Genomic DNA, 14,791 nt, shown 5'->3' with positions numbered 1-14,791 from the left:
AACTTCCAGAATCAAACTTCTTTTCTTGCTTCTTTCATGACCAGCTCTTAGAAGGCTACCAAGACATGTAGCTGAGCCGTTCCTTCAAAAGTCTTCCAGAGCAGATCGAAGACCTGGGTTTGCGTTCAGGTGCATCATATACATCCGTGTCCCTCACTAAACTTCAACACCATATGCAAAATGGGGATAATAATTATATCCACACCCCACCCCCATGCCAATTTATCAAGCACCTGCTATGCTAAGATTCTTCTCCAAGTGCTAGAAAAGTAGTAATAACCATGACAGTGCCAGTCCCTGGTCCCACAGTGCTTTCATTTCCAGTGAGGACACACAGGAAAGTTCCAGTGAGTGGTAAGTACTAGGAAGAGCATCAAGTAACAAAATGGTTGGGGAAGCAGTCAGGGAAGCTCTCTGAAATGTCAGGGACAGCGTTATATAAAGATGTGGAAAGGGGTGCTTCAGGCACAGGAAAGAGCTTCTGCCAGCACTCTCTGGTGGGAATGAGTTTCAAAGAAGCCATGACTGCAGGACAAGGAGCAAGGTGCAGAGCTGCAGGAGAGGAGCTGAACCTGAGAGGGGCCCGTAGGGAGAGGCAGGGGTGCGCTCTGGTTGTCGTAAGGACCACAGGAAGACCAGGAAGACCTGGGGACCTTACTCAATACTGAGAGGAGCCACCAGAAGATTTTAAGCAGGAGAGAAATAGTAGTGTACTTCAAAAAGTTCATGGAAAGTGAAATTGAAAGATAAGTTAATTTAGGAGCAAAAACTGTTTTGAAACCCATGCATAGTTTTCTCATAATACACAGTCCACATGAGGAGTTTTTGAAGACCCCTTGTATACTCCGATTTATATTTTGAGGAACTCCTTCAGGGGCAGCATTTGAGCTAGCAGTCAAAAAACTGGTTAAGCTTTCCATATCCCCTGTTGTCGTGTCTGGGTTCAGTTCCTGGCTCTGCTCCTATTCCAGCAGCAGGTGGTTTGTTTCTGCCACCCACATGGGAGACTTGAGTTGAGTTCATGGCTCCTGGCTTTGACGTGGCTCTGCGCTGGCAGCTGCAGGTATTTGGGGAGTGAACTAGTGGAGGGAGCTCTCTCTGTCAGGCTGTTTCCGTCTGTCTAATTAAACCAACAAAAACCGTCACTCTGGCTGCTCTGTGGACGATAGTTTATAGGTGGCTGAGAGCAAGAGCAAATTCCAAATATGAATGAAAAATTGAATGAAGCAGTAAGTAGAGTTTCTAAGGAACGTTCAGAGCACTAATCAAATCATAGTTACTAATAAATGAATTACTCTTCATCAAATAAGGCCAATAATGGGAACATATCTGTTTACAGCACCAAAGAGAAGCAGCAACCAACAGCACTTGCCTAAATTTTAGGCTTCTTGTCAATCAAAAGCAAATCCCTGTGTACTCCCCAGGGTGTTTGTGGAGATGAGGGGAAATGTGTAGCTGCACACCTGGCCCACTGTCCGTACTCAGCCAAGTAGTAGTCTCTTTCTGTGACCCAGGACTCTAGACAATAATAATGAGTTGAAATTTACATAGCCGATGAATTCAGCAAAGCTCAAACTTAGGAGTTATAGTAAGAAGTATACATGGAAGGTAGAGACCTCTTGCCTAATATCTGGTACCCTGAAGTGATAATTCAACATAATCCTTGGATTTGTAAAGTGCATTCTATACATCTCCCCCCAACACAGAATACACTTTGGCATCTTGTACCTAATGCTAATGGCCTTTAGTCCAAGCTAAAAAATGCTGTCCCTGTGAGGACCATGACAGCCCCAGCCTACTCAGCTGGCCCTCTGTGACCACTCGGTCATAATCCTATTTCCTTTGCCTTAGCTCTTTCCCAGGGTGCCACCTCGCTTTTATATCCTGAAATACTTGAATATTTTAATATCATTTCCCTTTTTTCGGTGGACAAACTGACTTTCTGTCATCTTCAGCGAAGTCTGCAGAAATAGGATGTAGGCAGCCATGCTAATGAGATTTATGTTTCTGTGTTGCAAAAGAACCCTTTAGGTCAATGCTGTGTATTCAAAGCTGTGAGAATGACACTCATGAAAGGCAAACTCAGTCATTCACCTCCCTCAAGACACACAGCTCAATGTGTATCTAGTCACTGTAGTTACAGTTCACATATCACTATCTAGTTGTTTTTTAAATTTCTATTTGTTTATTACTTTGCATCATAACTGACAAATTAGTTAGTTGTCTTGGTGTCTAAAATGTGAAGTTTTAAAAGCCAGGTGAGCCAGTGCCGCGGCTCACTAGGCTAATCCGCTGCCTTGCGGCGCCGGCACACCGGGTTCTAGTCCCAGTCAGGGTGCCGGATTCTGTCCCGGTTGCCCCTCTTCCAGGCCAACTCTCTGCTGTGGCCAGGGAGTGCAGTGGAGGATGGCCCAAGTGCTTGGGCCCTGCACCCCATGGGAGACCAGGAGAAGCACCTGGCTCCTGCCTTCAGATCAGTGCGAAACTGGAGAGTGAACCAATGGCAAAGGAAGACCTTTCTCTCTGTCTCTCTCTCTCTCTCTCACTGTCCACTCCACTCTGCCTGTAAAAAAAAAAAAAAAAAAAAAAAAAAAAAAAAAAGCCAGGTGTTAGCTGGGATCCACTAAAAAAGCAAAGGGTTCATACTTCATGTGAATAACAAGATGTGATCATTTCAAGAATCTCCCTTTTTATTTATTTTGTAAAAGATTTCTTTATTTATTTAAAAGGCAGAGTTAGAGAGAGGGGGAGAGATGAGAGAGAGAGAGAGAGAGAAAGGTCTTCAGTTCGCTAGTTCTCTCAAATGGCCACAAACAGCTGGGATTAGGCCAGGCGGAAACCAGGAGCCAGGAACTTCTTCCAGGTCTCTCATGAAGGCACAGGGTCTCAAGCCTTGGGGTCATCTTCCCCTGCTCTCCCAGGCACATTAGCAAGGAGCTGGATAGGGAGTGGAGCAGTCAGGATTTCAACCAGCGCCCATATGGGATGCCAGCAAAGCAGGCAGCAGCTTTACCCACTACACCACAACGCTGGCCCTATAGGATCTCCCTTTTAAAAAAAATTTCTACCAGTATGTACACTATATCCCAGAAATGCTCAAAATGACAACCCTGGCCGGCACTGCAGCTCACTAGGCTAATCCTCCGCCTTGCGGCGCCGGCACACCGGGTTCTAGACCTGGTCGGGGTGCCGGATTCTGTCCTGGTTGCCCCTCTTCCAGGCCAGCTCTCTGCTGTGGCCAGGGAGTGCAGTGGAGGATGGCCCATGTCCTTGGGCCCTGCACCCTATGGGAGACCAGGAGAAGTACCTGGCTCCTGCCATCGGATTGGCGCGGTGCGCCGGCCGCAGCGCACCGGCCGCGGCGGCCGTTGGAGGGTGAACCAATGGCAAAGGAAGACCTTTCTCTCTGTCTCTCTCTCACTGTCCACTCTGCCTGTCAAAAAAATTTTAAAAATTAATAAAAAAAATGACAACCCTTATTTGCAACGCTACCTGCAATCTATAACATCCAATTATCATCTGACTTCTAATTTTTCACTCAGGAAATACAAAACCTTGCTGAATGTTTTCGATGACAATGCAAATTTCCTCCAAGACATCACACTTATCCAAAACCTGCCAAAAATTTATTGTCTTACCTCAAATGTGCCTTCATCCTGTGCATCTCAAACCCCCCTGAGTATAAGAAACACCTGGAAAACCCACTGGACCTCTACCTGTGCAGGCCCCATGCTTCTTCCAGGAGTCTGAGTTTCAATGTTACTTTATAGCAGCACCTCGGGGAACTCTGATACAAACCAAAGTGTGAGAATCCCTGGCTTACCACTTTGAGATATTACTCCCTCTATAAAGAAATATCTCATCAGTGTGAGTTCTGGGTGGAACCAAAGGATACGGGCATCAGACGTAGTAAAAGCAGACAAGTCCTGAAACCTTTGTTTCCTACCATATGCATACAGAGGTACCTTGTGGTTCTCACCACTCACAAAACACCCAGTAGACGGAATTCAAGAAGCCTGGTGTGGTGGGTGTCTCATTGCTCTTTGGGAATGGAATGGACATGACATGTACCGCCTCCCACCCACCCCCGCTCCTGAGAGGATAAGAATCAAGAATCTTCATTTAATAAATCCCTATTGAATTTTCCCATGACCCAACCAGGACTCTCAGCCTCTAGGTTTCCCAGCAATGCCTCAACCAATAAACCTGCCAGTTAAGCAACTGAGTGTCATTATTGTGAATGCAATTACAGACTGTAATTATGAGCTTGTAAATGCCTCTCGTGAATGGAGCCCTTTTCCCGAACCACCTCAGCTGCTTCTCTTAGGAAAGTGGAAGGCAGTCCTACTCCTGCCTCACCCCTGGCCTCCCTGACTGAGAAGAAACCCCCTCCTGCCGGCCCCAGGGATGTGCTGAGCCAGCTTTGCAGGCTGTGCCTGAAGCAGAGAGATCCCCTTGGAGGGGTGTTGCTTTTAGCATTTCTCATGCAAGCATTGTTTCTCTAGACAGTGGTGACTACCCAGTTGGGCTCTATTTCCTTGTTTCTGTTGGGGCAGGGGAATTAACGCCACATTTCAAGAATTTCTGTAGAAAAACCCAAAGTTGGAGGCTTTACAAAATGGCTGGAGAACTTTCACTTTGTTTCAGTTGAGCTTTAGAGGATGCAGTTTGCTCAGGATTTGGAGTTCCTGAAAATGAAGTAGATACGGGAGACATTCACATGGAAGACAAGGCTGGGAGACATTCGCATGGGAGACAAGGCTTTTCATGTGTGTGGAATCAGGCCCAGAATTAACCCTTGCACTCAGCAGCTTTATATCTAGCTCAGGAAAATCTCCAGCCCTCACGGATAAGAGGTACCTGAATGAACTCTACATAGATATGGCTAGCTGGACGTGAAACACAGTCTCCCAAGATCTCAATCCGCTGTGCCTTTTTTATGGATAGTGAGCATAAGTGCCTGTAATTGCACCAGTAACTGCCATGGTTGAAAAGTCCAGGCCTTTTTTAGTCACCACGCAGTGAATGAGGTAAACTCTGAGAAGGAAGAACCCGTGTTTCTTTAACTTACCTCTTGCATCGCCTCACACAGCTCTCTGCATAGAGGGAACTTTCAAAGCTCTCTTCTGAATAAGATCAAATGTTGCAAGAAAAAGCCAGCACAGTTTTTAAAAGAAGGCTTTGCTCACTACCAAATGTAAGCTAGTTCGAGCCACGGCGTTTTCATGTCCTATAACAAGGAAATCAGATGCTGGTTATGACTTTGTTACTGCCGCTGCTGTTCATGGTCTTCTCCCAGGATAGAAGTGTGCTTGGGCACTTTCTCCTAGTAGAGCGAAGACCTGGAAGGGGAAATGCAAACCCTCGTCAAATGAACATGTCTGGGAGCCTCACAGAAGGTGTTCATGAAAACCTGAAGCGTTCTTATCCCTGGGTTGTATAACTCCAAATTCATTTTAAATGTCTGAGAGGCAGCTTAAAATTTCCTATTGTCTCTCTAGGCACCGTGGTCATTAGTTATTTCAGCATAAAAGAAAATCCACATATAATTTCTAGTCTTTAGATTACTCTTTACTTTAAGAGGAGGACTCTACATTTTTTCCTAATTTTGAAAAACAAATTTCTGGAAATATGGATGACCAGATGGATTCTGGTTTTTTAGTATGACAGCATGCATACAAATGTATGTCTCAGGCTGTCTATTAGCTGTCTCGTTTTTGCTTTCTAGTTTTTATCCTTGAACAGTAAAGCTATTCAAGGAGGTAAAATTTGCCACTTGGAAGTTAGTGTGACAACTCTCATTGTATTATTCCTTTTTCCCCCCACTTTCTAGAAGGCAGACCTTCAAGTCCTGATGAATGAAGAAAACAGCAACATAATCTACATAAATAATTAACCACCTGGTACCCCAGCAGGAAACATGTAGGGCTCATCCTTCTGTCCTTGGGACCCTTAATTTGCTCCACACTGAAGCCCTATCTACTCCCTTCCACTGATCTCCTTGCCTCTCCTGGGCTACACCGAAACCATTTACAGCACTTCTATTTGAAAGAGCCAGGGTTTTCTGTGTTTTGTTTTGTTCTGTTGTGTTTTCAATGCATCAGGGGTGTGAGAACAGAGTTGTCACTCTCTGTGGCCACGTGAGCCTGTCCCAGGTAAGGCTCAGGGTGTCCCTCAGGTCAGCCTGTGATAAAACCCAAGTCAAACAAGGCTGAATCCTGGCTGTTTTATGGTCTAAGATTCTGACCTCAGGTCTCGGCCAGCCCTGACTCTCCAGACCTCACATGGTCATCTAAGCAGTAACATGAATGGGTGGAAACTCGCTCAAGGACCACTGATGTGGAGTGGGACTGGCGAAAGTACAGCCTTGCCATGGAGCAGCTACTGTCTGCCCAGCCACTAAAAATAAGGGGGAAGGTGTTGATTACTGCAACAGACAAACTAGAGGACGTGGCTAAATGCCCAAGGCTGACAACCTCTGCATCTTATCACTGCCATCCAGCCGAGGTACCTGTGAGTTCTGTCAGCCCAAAAGAATTGAGAAACAACTTGCCTTGCAAAACTCTGCATTTCAGCAAAATCTTGACAATGCCAACAGCTCATCATCTCCTGTTTTTCAACCCTGCAGAAAATGGCCTTCCAGCCTGGGACAAACCGAAGCCCTGTCCAGACGGCGACCGCGACTGGAAGCTAGGAGGGATGTCTGAAACCTGCCTGCACAGGAAGAGCCATCCGGACAGGCGCAGCGCGTTGAAAAACGAACAGTCATCACCACATCTCATCCAGGCCACTTGGACGAGCTCCATCCTCCACCTGGACCCCGAGGACGTGAGCGATCAGAGCGTCTCGAGTGCCCAGCCCTTCCAGACGGAAGAGAAGAGATGCAAAGGTAACTAAGCTTTTTCTCTTTAAGAACATGATCGTGTGTTTTAGCAAGGAAAACCACTCTGTTGCACCTGTGCGCTCAGTCGCCATTTCTTCGAGGGGTCCTGTCTGGGTGTTTTCCCCAACTGTTCTGTGATGAGCATTCTTGATCCCCAAACCTTCTTTTTAAACATCAATAAGTGGGATCCAAAGAGAGCAGTGTGCTTCGGTTTCGTGTTGCGTTGGGACATCTGGGGAGAAGACGTTTTTATTTCTCTAATTAGCAGAAGCATGGTTGGTTTTGGCTTTCATTCTGTTTTTGGATCCGAGTAAAAACAGACATGGCTATAGTTATATAACTTCCAGCTTTGGGTGTGTGCGTGTGCGTGTGCGTATGTGTGTCTTCCCAAGGGTACCAGTAGCTAAAGGGATTTTAAAGCCTACCTTTAACCCAAATAGACAATTCATGCTCAAAAGAGAGGTTTTAAGTTGTTGTCTTTTACGTAGGAAATCCTTGTGTCATCCTGAAAGGAGAGATTATGGTGTTAACAGGTTGTCACCTCATAAGGGAGAAAAAAAAAAACTGTTACAGCAGCCTAAGTTCCCACTTGCATGAGATTAAACCGTCTTTGCCTCAAGTGCCCTCCACCCTGACAGATGTCTTCATGCTGATCACTTTATTGTCTTAGGGCTCCCAAAATCTTGGCTTCTTAAATCGATTTGTGTCTTTAAACGTCCAAGTTCATGTACCTTCCCATTGTATTTTTCAATTTTCAAGCTTAAAGAAACAAAAAAAAAGATCTTTGGTGTTTTCGTTAAGGGTTGGAACTCATGGTAAAATTTGGTGTGTTGAAAAATTTTGCAATCATATGCCAATGTATAAGAATGTCAGTGTATAAAGCATCCTATATATGAGCCATGAAGTTCTTTTACAAGCTGTTCCAAGGAATGTGAACACATAATCATTTTCATCATTCTTGCCAAAGAGCTGATCTTTTAACTTTTCTGAAATACATGGGAAGCACCAGGTTACTTGGGAAACTGAGTGTGCAGATTGTCCCAGTTGAAAATATTCAAATAGAATGGTGAGATCTGGTTATGAGCTCTGATAGGAGAGCGATCAGTGTCCCATTTGGAAAGATTGGTGTTTGAGCTGTCTCTCAAATTTATTAGTAGGAAAGTGGAGAAGTTAAAAGGAATATTTAGAAAAAGAGCTAAACCAGGTTTTTTTCAAAGGAGTCAGGATGTAGGTGAGGTATACCTGTGTGAGCACGCCCACGCATGCACATTTGCTCAAAATACAATCGAGACCGTCTTAGCACTTGTGACTAGATCGTATCTTCAGATTTTATGGGTTAACATTTAAACAGGGCCAGTCTTTGGTTGACAGTGAAATAGTAAGAGGAAACGCTAGTGTCCTCATGACTTAGGGGCCCTGTGAACTAAGATGGATTCATCACAGTGGTACCCATAGCCGCTCATTCATTCATTCACAGAATCCGTCTATGTTTATCACTTTTCAGTAACTTAGTCCCCAACCTACACCTTTCACTTTGTTGGTGCACATTAAAAGCAAGAAGAAAGGGTCTGTGTCGAAATCCAAGACTCTAAGTATGGTACACTGGTTAAGACCACACATTTTTGAGACTGACATATTTTGGCTAGAATCCCAGCCCTTCCACTTTCTGTCCATTGGCAAACTTATCTGATTGTTGAAATAATTCAACAAGATCACATATGCATGCATTTAGCATAGTACCTGACACTTGGTGCTCTCTGAAGAGCAGCTCTCATTATTGCTATCACCATTATGATTAGGGATGCGACATTACATCAAATAAATTCTTTGCCTGGCGCTGTGTGGCTGGCAAGGAATGGAGCAAGGAGCATGACAGACAGCTGTAGGGTGGAGCAGACCATTTCCAGGTGGTTAGAGTTGATGATCCATTTTGTATTCACTCAGCTCTCTTTCACTGAAAGTCAGAAAATGGTTTAATATGAAAGTAGAAGTAAATTATTAAAGTCATTTCTCAAGATTCTAGTATTCCAGGAGAAACCACTAAGGCAAACTGTCCTGTGGTTCCCACAGGAACCCCAGAAGCTGCATGATGTGGGCATGAAGCAATGCCTTTACTCAACGTGAAAATGCCACTAGGAAATCTACTCCTCATGGCCCCAGAATCTTATAAATTGAATTTCTCTCCCTCAAATGAACCCTTGATTTAGTGAGGCACCAGTGAGGCCAGGAAAACACTGTGGTTCATTGGCTTTTTTTTTTTTTTCCTTTCTGGAGTTGGTTCTTCTCCATCTACTATGCTTGGCTGTTACCTCCATGAGAGTACTCCAAAAAAGTTTGTGGAATAATGGAAATTAAAAATAAATTAATTTTGTTACAAAAATTTTTATATCCATGCATACTTTTTCCATAATACACATTTCACATGAACTTTTCAAAGATCCCTGATATGAACAGGTTTCAAAAAATTTTTTTAAGATTTGTTTATTTGAGGTAGAGTTACAGACAGAAAGAGGGATAGACTGTGGACAGGTCCTCCATCTGCTGGTTCACTCCGCACATGGCCACAATAGCCAGAGCTGGGCTGATCCACAGAGCCAGGAGCCTCCTCCAGGTCTCCCATGTGGATACGAGGGCCTAAACACTGGGGCTATCCTCCATTGCTTTTCCAAACCATTCGCAGAGAGCTGGCACCCATAAGGGATGCCAGCGCCACAGGCGGAGGCTTAACCTACTATGCCACAGCACGGGCTCCTCAAAATTTTTTGCTCCAAGATCAAGTTCCCCTTTAATTTTTGAAGGACCTCATACACAAGCGCAGTCGCTGTCAGGGGAGTTCTTTTTTGATGCCCTTCACGCTGTATGCTCATTTCCTGGCTGGCTGTTATACCTAATACCTCAATCCTGGGCGGCAGTTCCATTCATTCATCCACCAGTGGCTACTACATGCACTACATTGTCCTTTTGTCCAAGTACAGAGTCATAGCAGTGGCTCCAGAAGGACCCCAAATGAATCAATAAGAACCAAGTGTCCTGGAAGGATACAGAAAGATTAAAGTCTACAGTGCAGGGTGCTGCTTGAAGTTGTGAAATAAACCCATCTCCCCAAGTGGCCAGGCTAAGCCAGTACAGCTCTGTGGTTTGTGGGTAGGACTCTTCTGCCGTCTGTCTATTACCACTCTCTACTGATGTGAGTACAGAAATTGAGGATAAACTGCAGGAGCTCTGAGAGAGGCTGAGCATTGCAGCTGACATGCAAATACATGATCAGCGGAACCATCCCTCCAAGCAGGGTGTTGAGTGTTGTCAGCCTCGCCCGGTCAGTCACATGTGCTCAGAACCATGGTTCTACTGTGCAGTAGTACTACTACACAACACAGCCCTGCGCTGAACCAGGCGTTGGTCCAGAATGGACCAGATTTGTTTTTAATGCTTTTTCACTTCAAATAGCTATGGAACCATTGATTTATGTTTCTAGTAATCTTAGGTGTTTTTTTTTTTTCTTTAGGATTATCTTTGGTTTGTATCTCGCGTTATGTTTTTCATCCTGCTCTGAATACTGGTTCTCTATTCATTGGCTCCTGTGCCCCTGTCTGCTGCAAGCATTTTAACTAAATTAATTGTAACACATTTAGCCAGAATGGAAGCTGGAGCCCTCACATTCTACTACAGAGCCCACAGCTGGAGTGTGCGCAAGTATCAGAGTCTGTCCGGTGGGAACAAGTGACGCTTCACTTCCCCACACACCCGGCTCCACCCACACCTATCCCCCATCTCCATGCCCTTGAAGTTGCTGTGCTAATGTGAGCCGATTGCTCAGCCATGTGGACCACATCCTGTTCCTTGTCCATCTCCTCCCTTCCCAGGGTCTGACATGCGTACTCAACGCTGCTCAGAGTCTTGTCGGCCAACCAGTGGCACCAGCAGCACCTGGGCGTTGTTAGAAATGAGTATCTCGGGCCCCACCCGCACTACTGAACTGCAAGCTGGGGAGTGGAGCCCAGAAATCTGCGTTGAACCAGCCCTCCAGAAAGTGCTTAGTCTAGGAAAGGGTGTGCCACCTAGTGGGCACTCGGGGAATGTACATCTTTTCTTTCCCTCCTTGATTGTACTCAGGAAGACTTTGAGTTGCTTATTTCTTGATTGGGCCTGGCCTACCTTAATGGCCAGTTGCAGGGTCAGCTGCTAATCACGCCACCTGGGAACACTCAACCCTGAGACTTGTGGCTTTCTGAAAGTGCCACACTGTTAGCCTGGAGCTCTGATCCTCTCCTGAGTTTTTGCAAGGCCTGTCCCCTCTGCCATCTCATGTCCTCTCCCACCAGTCCCACAGGGATGCTTCTGGACAGAGGCCTGGAGGCCTGGAGCTGGACCTCACCAGTCCTGAGGAACCCAGTCAGGTCTCCATCCTTTGTGGGTTTTTTATTTATTTATTTTATTTTTATTTATTTATTTATTTATTTATTTTTTGACAGGCAGAGTAGACAGTGAGAGAGAAAGAGACAGAGAGAAAGGTCTTCCTTTGCCGTTGGTTCACCCTCCAATGGCCGTCGCATCACGCTGATCCAAAGCCAGGAGCCAGGTGCTTCTCCTGGTCTCCCATGGGGTGCAGGGCCCAAGGACCTGGGCCATCCTCCACTGCCCTCCCAGGCCACAGCTGAGAGCTGGCCTGGAAGAGGGGCAACCGGGAAAGAATCAGGTGCCCCAACCCAGACTAGAACCTGGTGTGCCGGAGCCCCGACCGGGACTAGAACCCGGTGTGCCGGAGGATTAGCCTAGTGAGCCACAGAGCCGGCGGAGGTCTCCATCCTTTGACGTTTGCCTGTGCTGTCACTCAGGCCCTTCCTGGTGGCAGACACAGGGCAGGGACTGACCCATCTCGCTGCCTGTATCTGAAGAAAGATGGCAACAATCTGGTGACCTCGCTGGGACTTCCCCACAGGTCTGCTCGATTCTGAATATCAAAATCCCAAGTCTCAGATATGTAGGGAGGCAAGAGACAACAGTCAAAGTCACTTTAGTGAGAAGTTACTGTATCTCCTGATTTAAAAAAAAAAAAAGCCCTATATTGTCATTGTAGAAAAAATAAAATTTTCCATAATTTTTCCCAATTACAAATCATTTTTAAAAATCATACATTATTCTATCCCCTAAGGACAAGCTCCACTCTAATTTTCACTATATTTCAGTCTTTCTTCTGGGCACATCTTTTTTTTTTTTTCTTTTTTTGTTACAAATGTGATCTACTGGGCAAATGATTTTGAACCAGCTTTTAATGCTTAACAATATATCATGAACATTTCCCCATGTCATTAAATATTCTCCTGAATCCTGACTTTTATTGGCTATAGATTATCCTTGCTTATAGATGTACCATAATTTATTAAACCGCTACTCAAGATTTAGACAAGTTAAAGTAATTTTTAAAACAGCATCTTGTGTCAGCAAAGGGACAGACTACTAACTCATACCTTCATAAAGAGAAAAAAAATGAATCAAATCAGTGATGGCAATTTTAAATGATGTACAGTTCTCATTTACCAAAATAACAAAGCGTTCTAAAAACTCGAGGCACAAATGCAAGCCATTGTGTGCACGATCATCCTTCAAGTGAGACACTCACATTTGCAGGAGGTGATCACTATCTTTGTCCTTAAGTCAAGGACAAGGACATCTTCAGGCGAATGAGACTTTCAGAAGGTAGAAAATGACGAAGCCTGAGCCCTCGCACTCACACCAGCATCTGGCCCATCCATCTCTGCTCTCCACGCTGCCCTCCTCACCATGCATCAGGATCCGCCGTCCCAGCTGAGAGCAGCAGTGATTCATAGACTGTGATCAACGTGAGCATACGGGTTGTCTACCAACTTCTGGCAGAGTTAGAGAGCTGCGTGATTTAACTCTTCAAAGACAGGGAAGAGCACCCCAGAAGGAGGCCAAGCAGAAACAGAGGAGCAAGAAAAGAAAGAAAAACTATCAGCGAGGGTGGAAAGGAGAAAAAGCCAGAAACCAGGTCATGCCAAAGTCAAGAATCTGTTCTGTCCAAGTTCTGTTTTCATTGAGATACAATTTAGCCGTGCCTGTGACCCTGGGGTCCCTCTTACAATACTGTGTCCCTAGAAGCAGTTACACAGCCACACAGGACAGGAAGATCTGTGTTCAGACATGGTTTTTTTCACCTTTGTTTTTGTGACTGATACATTAGAAGTTATCCAGATGTCCACCCATACAAATAAATTATTCAAATAAATAACATCCTATCTAAAGTAACCTAGAAAAAAAAGTTAAGCTTCTAAAAAGAGGTGATTTTAAAAATACTTAATGAAAGCAAGCATGCATTAAGAATATTGTGTTCACAATGATAGCTTTTAAAGTCTATTTATGAGGCCAGCTTTAGCAGGTTAAACCACCACCTGCAATGCCAGCATCCCATATCAGAGCACTGGTTCACGTCCTGGCTGCTCTGCTTCCAGTCCAGCTCCCTGCTAATGCACCTGGGAAAGCAGCAGAAGGCGGCCCAAGTACTTGAGCCCCTGCCAGCCATGTGGGAGATCCAGATGGAACTTTGGACCCCTGACTTCGGCCTGGCCCAGCTCTGGCCATTATGGCCACCTAGGGAATGAACCAGCAGATGGAAGAACCACCCCCCATCACACCACCTTTCAAATAAATAAATATTTTAAAAATAAAAGTCTTGTAAATTTTTAAAAATCCTATATAGTTGAATATGCATGAATGTGCATGGAAGAAAGTGCTCATATACACATCCAGTTTGTTCTGGTAGATCCTTAAGGAGAGGCTGGAGTAGGGAGGATGCTGATATTAACTCCATATGCAGCTTCATTCTAAAGTTTTCGCAGGAGTGCATTAATGAACAACATGTGTAATTTTTGTGAAATGTTAAGATCATGCACTTTACAATCAGACATTCTTAAGTTTGCTTCTTGCTCTTCAGTTCACCAGCTCAGGGCAGGATTTTTGTTTTCTTCTGTGAAGAAATATTTTTTTCTGTTTTTAATTTTTATAAAGTGAACAAATTTTGTGCATCTCATATATACAGATTTAAGAATCAGGGCAAGACTTTAAGCTCTCTGGCCCTTAATTCACCTAGTTTTCCATGAAGTAATACTAGATGGCTTTCAAATTTGTTGTCAAATCAAAGGTAGCCTTAAGCACCCAACATGGTGCCTGAAACTTCATTGGCACTAAATAGATGGTAATTGTCCTTAGGCTGAATTGTCCTTAGATGATAATTGTCCCCTGAGCCTATACCCACTGCTGTTTTTCCATACTTTCTGACCTGGAAATACCTTGGAGAACTACGGAAACATAAATGCAGAGAAGCAAAACAAAACATCATCGACACAACGTTGGTAGAGGCTTAAACACCAGAAAGAGAAGTCCACAGCAACAACCAAAGGAGGTTTCCAGACTCTTTTTAAAAATAAAAACTTAAATAAGAAACCAAGAAAAATACGAAGTAACTCAACTGAAACTTGAGCTGGGGAAGTTTGGTTGCAGTCTCCCCTGTGTCCCTGCGGGAGGAATCCGGAAACACAGGGAAAATGCTGGTCTGGGCGAAGCTGCAGAACAGCGGACCTCCGGGATGGGGACAGTGGGCTCAGCACACGTGTACCTTCAGAGTCAGGGGTCGGATTCCGGTCCTGCCACTCTCAGCCACTGCTTAGATCACTCTGTCCGAGCCTCAGCTTTCTTGTCTGTAAGATGAATGGGGAAAACGAAGGCACTCTTGAATGCTCACGTGGCACGCGGTGGGAGGTACTATTCTCCTACCGACGTCTGCAAAGACTACAAGTAGCAGATTGGGTCTTAGAGCTACAGATCACCTGTGGGTGTGGATAGCTAACTGCTCAGCACCAACAGGGCTGACGTTTCTAAAGCCAAGAACAT

The 14,791-nt window shown here is 44.9% G+C and overlaps 1 protein-coding gene across 14 annotated transcripts in view; it reads left to right on the top strand.

The window, feature by feature from the left end:
• THRB (thyroid hormone receptor beta) overlaps positions 1-14,791 on the top strand; it is a 402,102-nt gene that overhangs the window by 318,790 nt on the left and 68,521 nt on the right. For all 14 annotated transcript variants that reach the window (XM_070072867.2, XM_070072864.2, XM_070072869.2 and 11 more), the window contains one exon: positions 6,629-6,889. In XM_070072867.2, the coding sequence (XP_069928968.1) occupies positions 6,629-6,889 (261 nt within the window). The remainder of the gene's footprint in view (positions 1-6,628; positions 6,890-14,791) is intronic.

This window comes from Oryctolagus cuniculus, chromosome 4 (genome assembly GCF_051225735.1).
Source record: "Oryctolagus cuniculus isolate XC-2025 breed Fujian yellow rabbit chromosome 4, ASM5122573v1, whole genome shotgun sequence".
In the NCBI taxonomy this organism is placed as follows: domain Eukaryota; kingdom Metazoa; phylum Chordata; class Mammalia; order Lagomorpha; family Leporidae; genus Oryctolagus; species Oryctolagus cuniculus.
The sequence above is the reverse complement of the archived record's forward strand: the minus strand, read 5'-3'. Positions and strand labels throughout refer to the sequence as shown.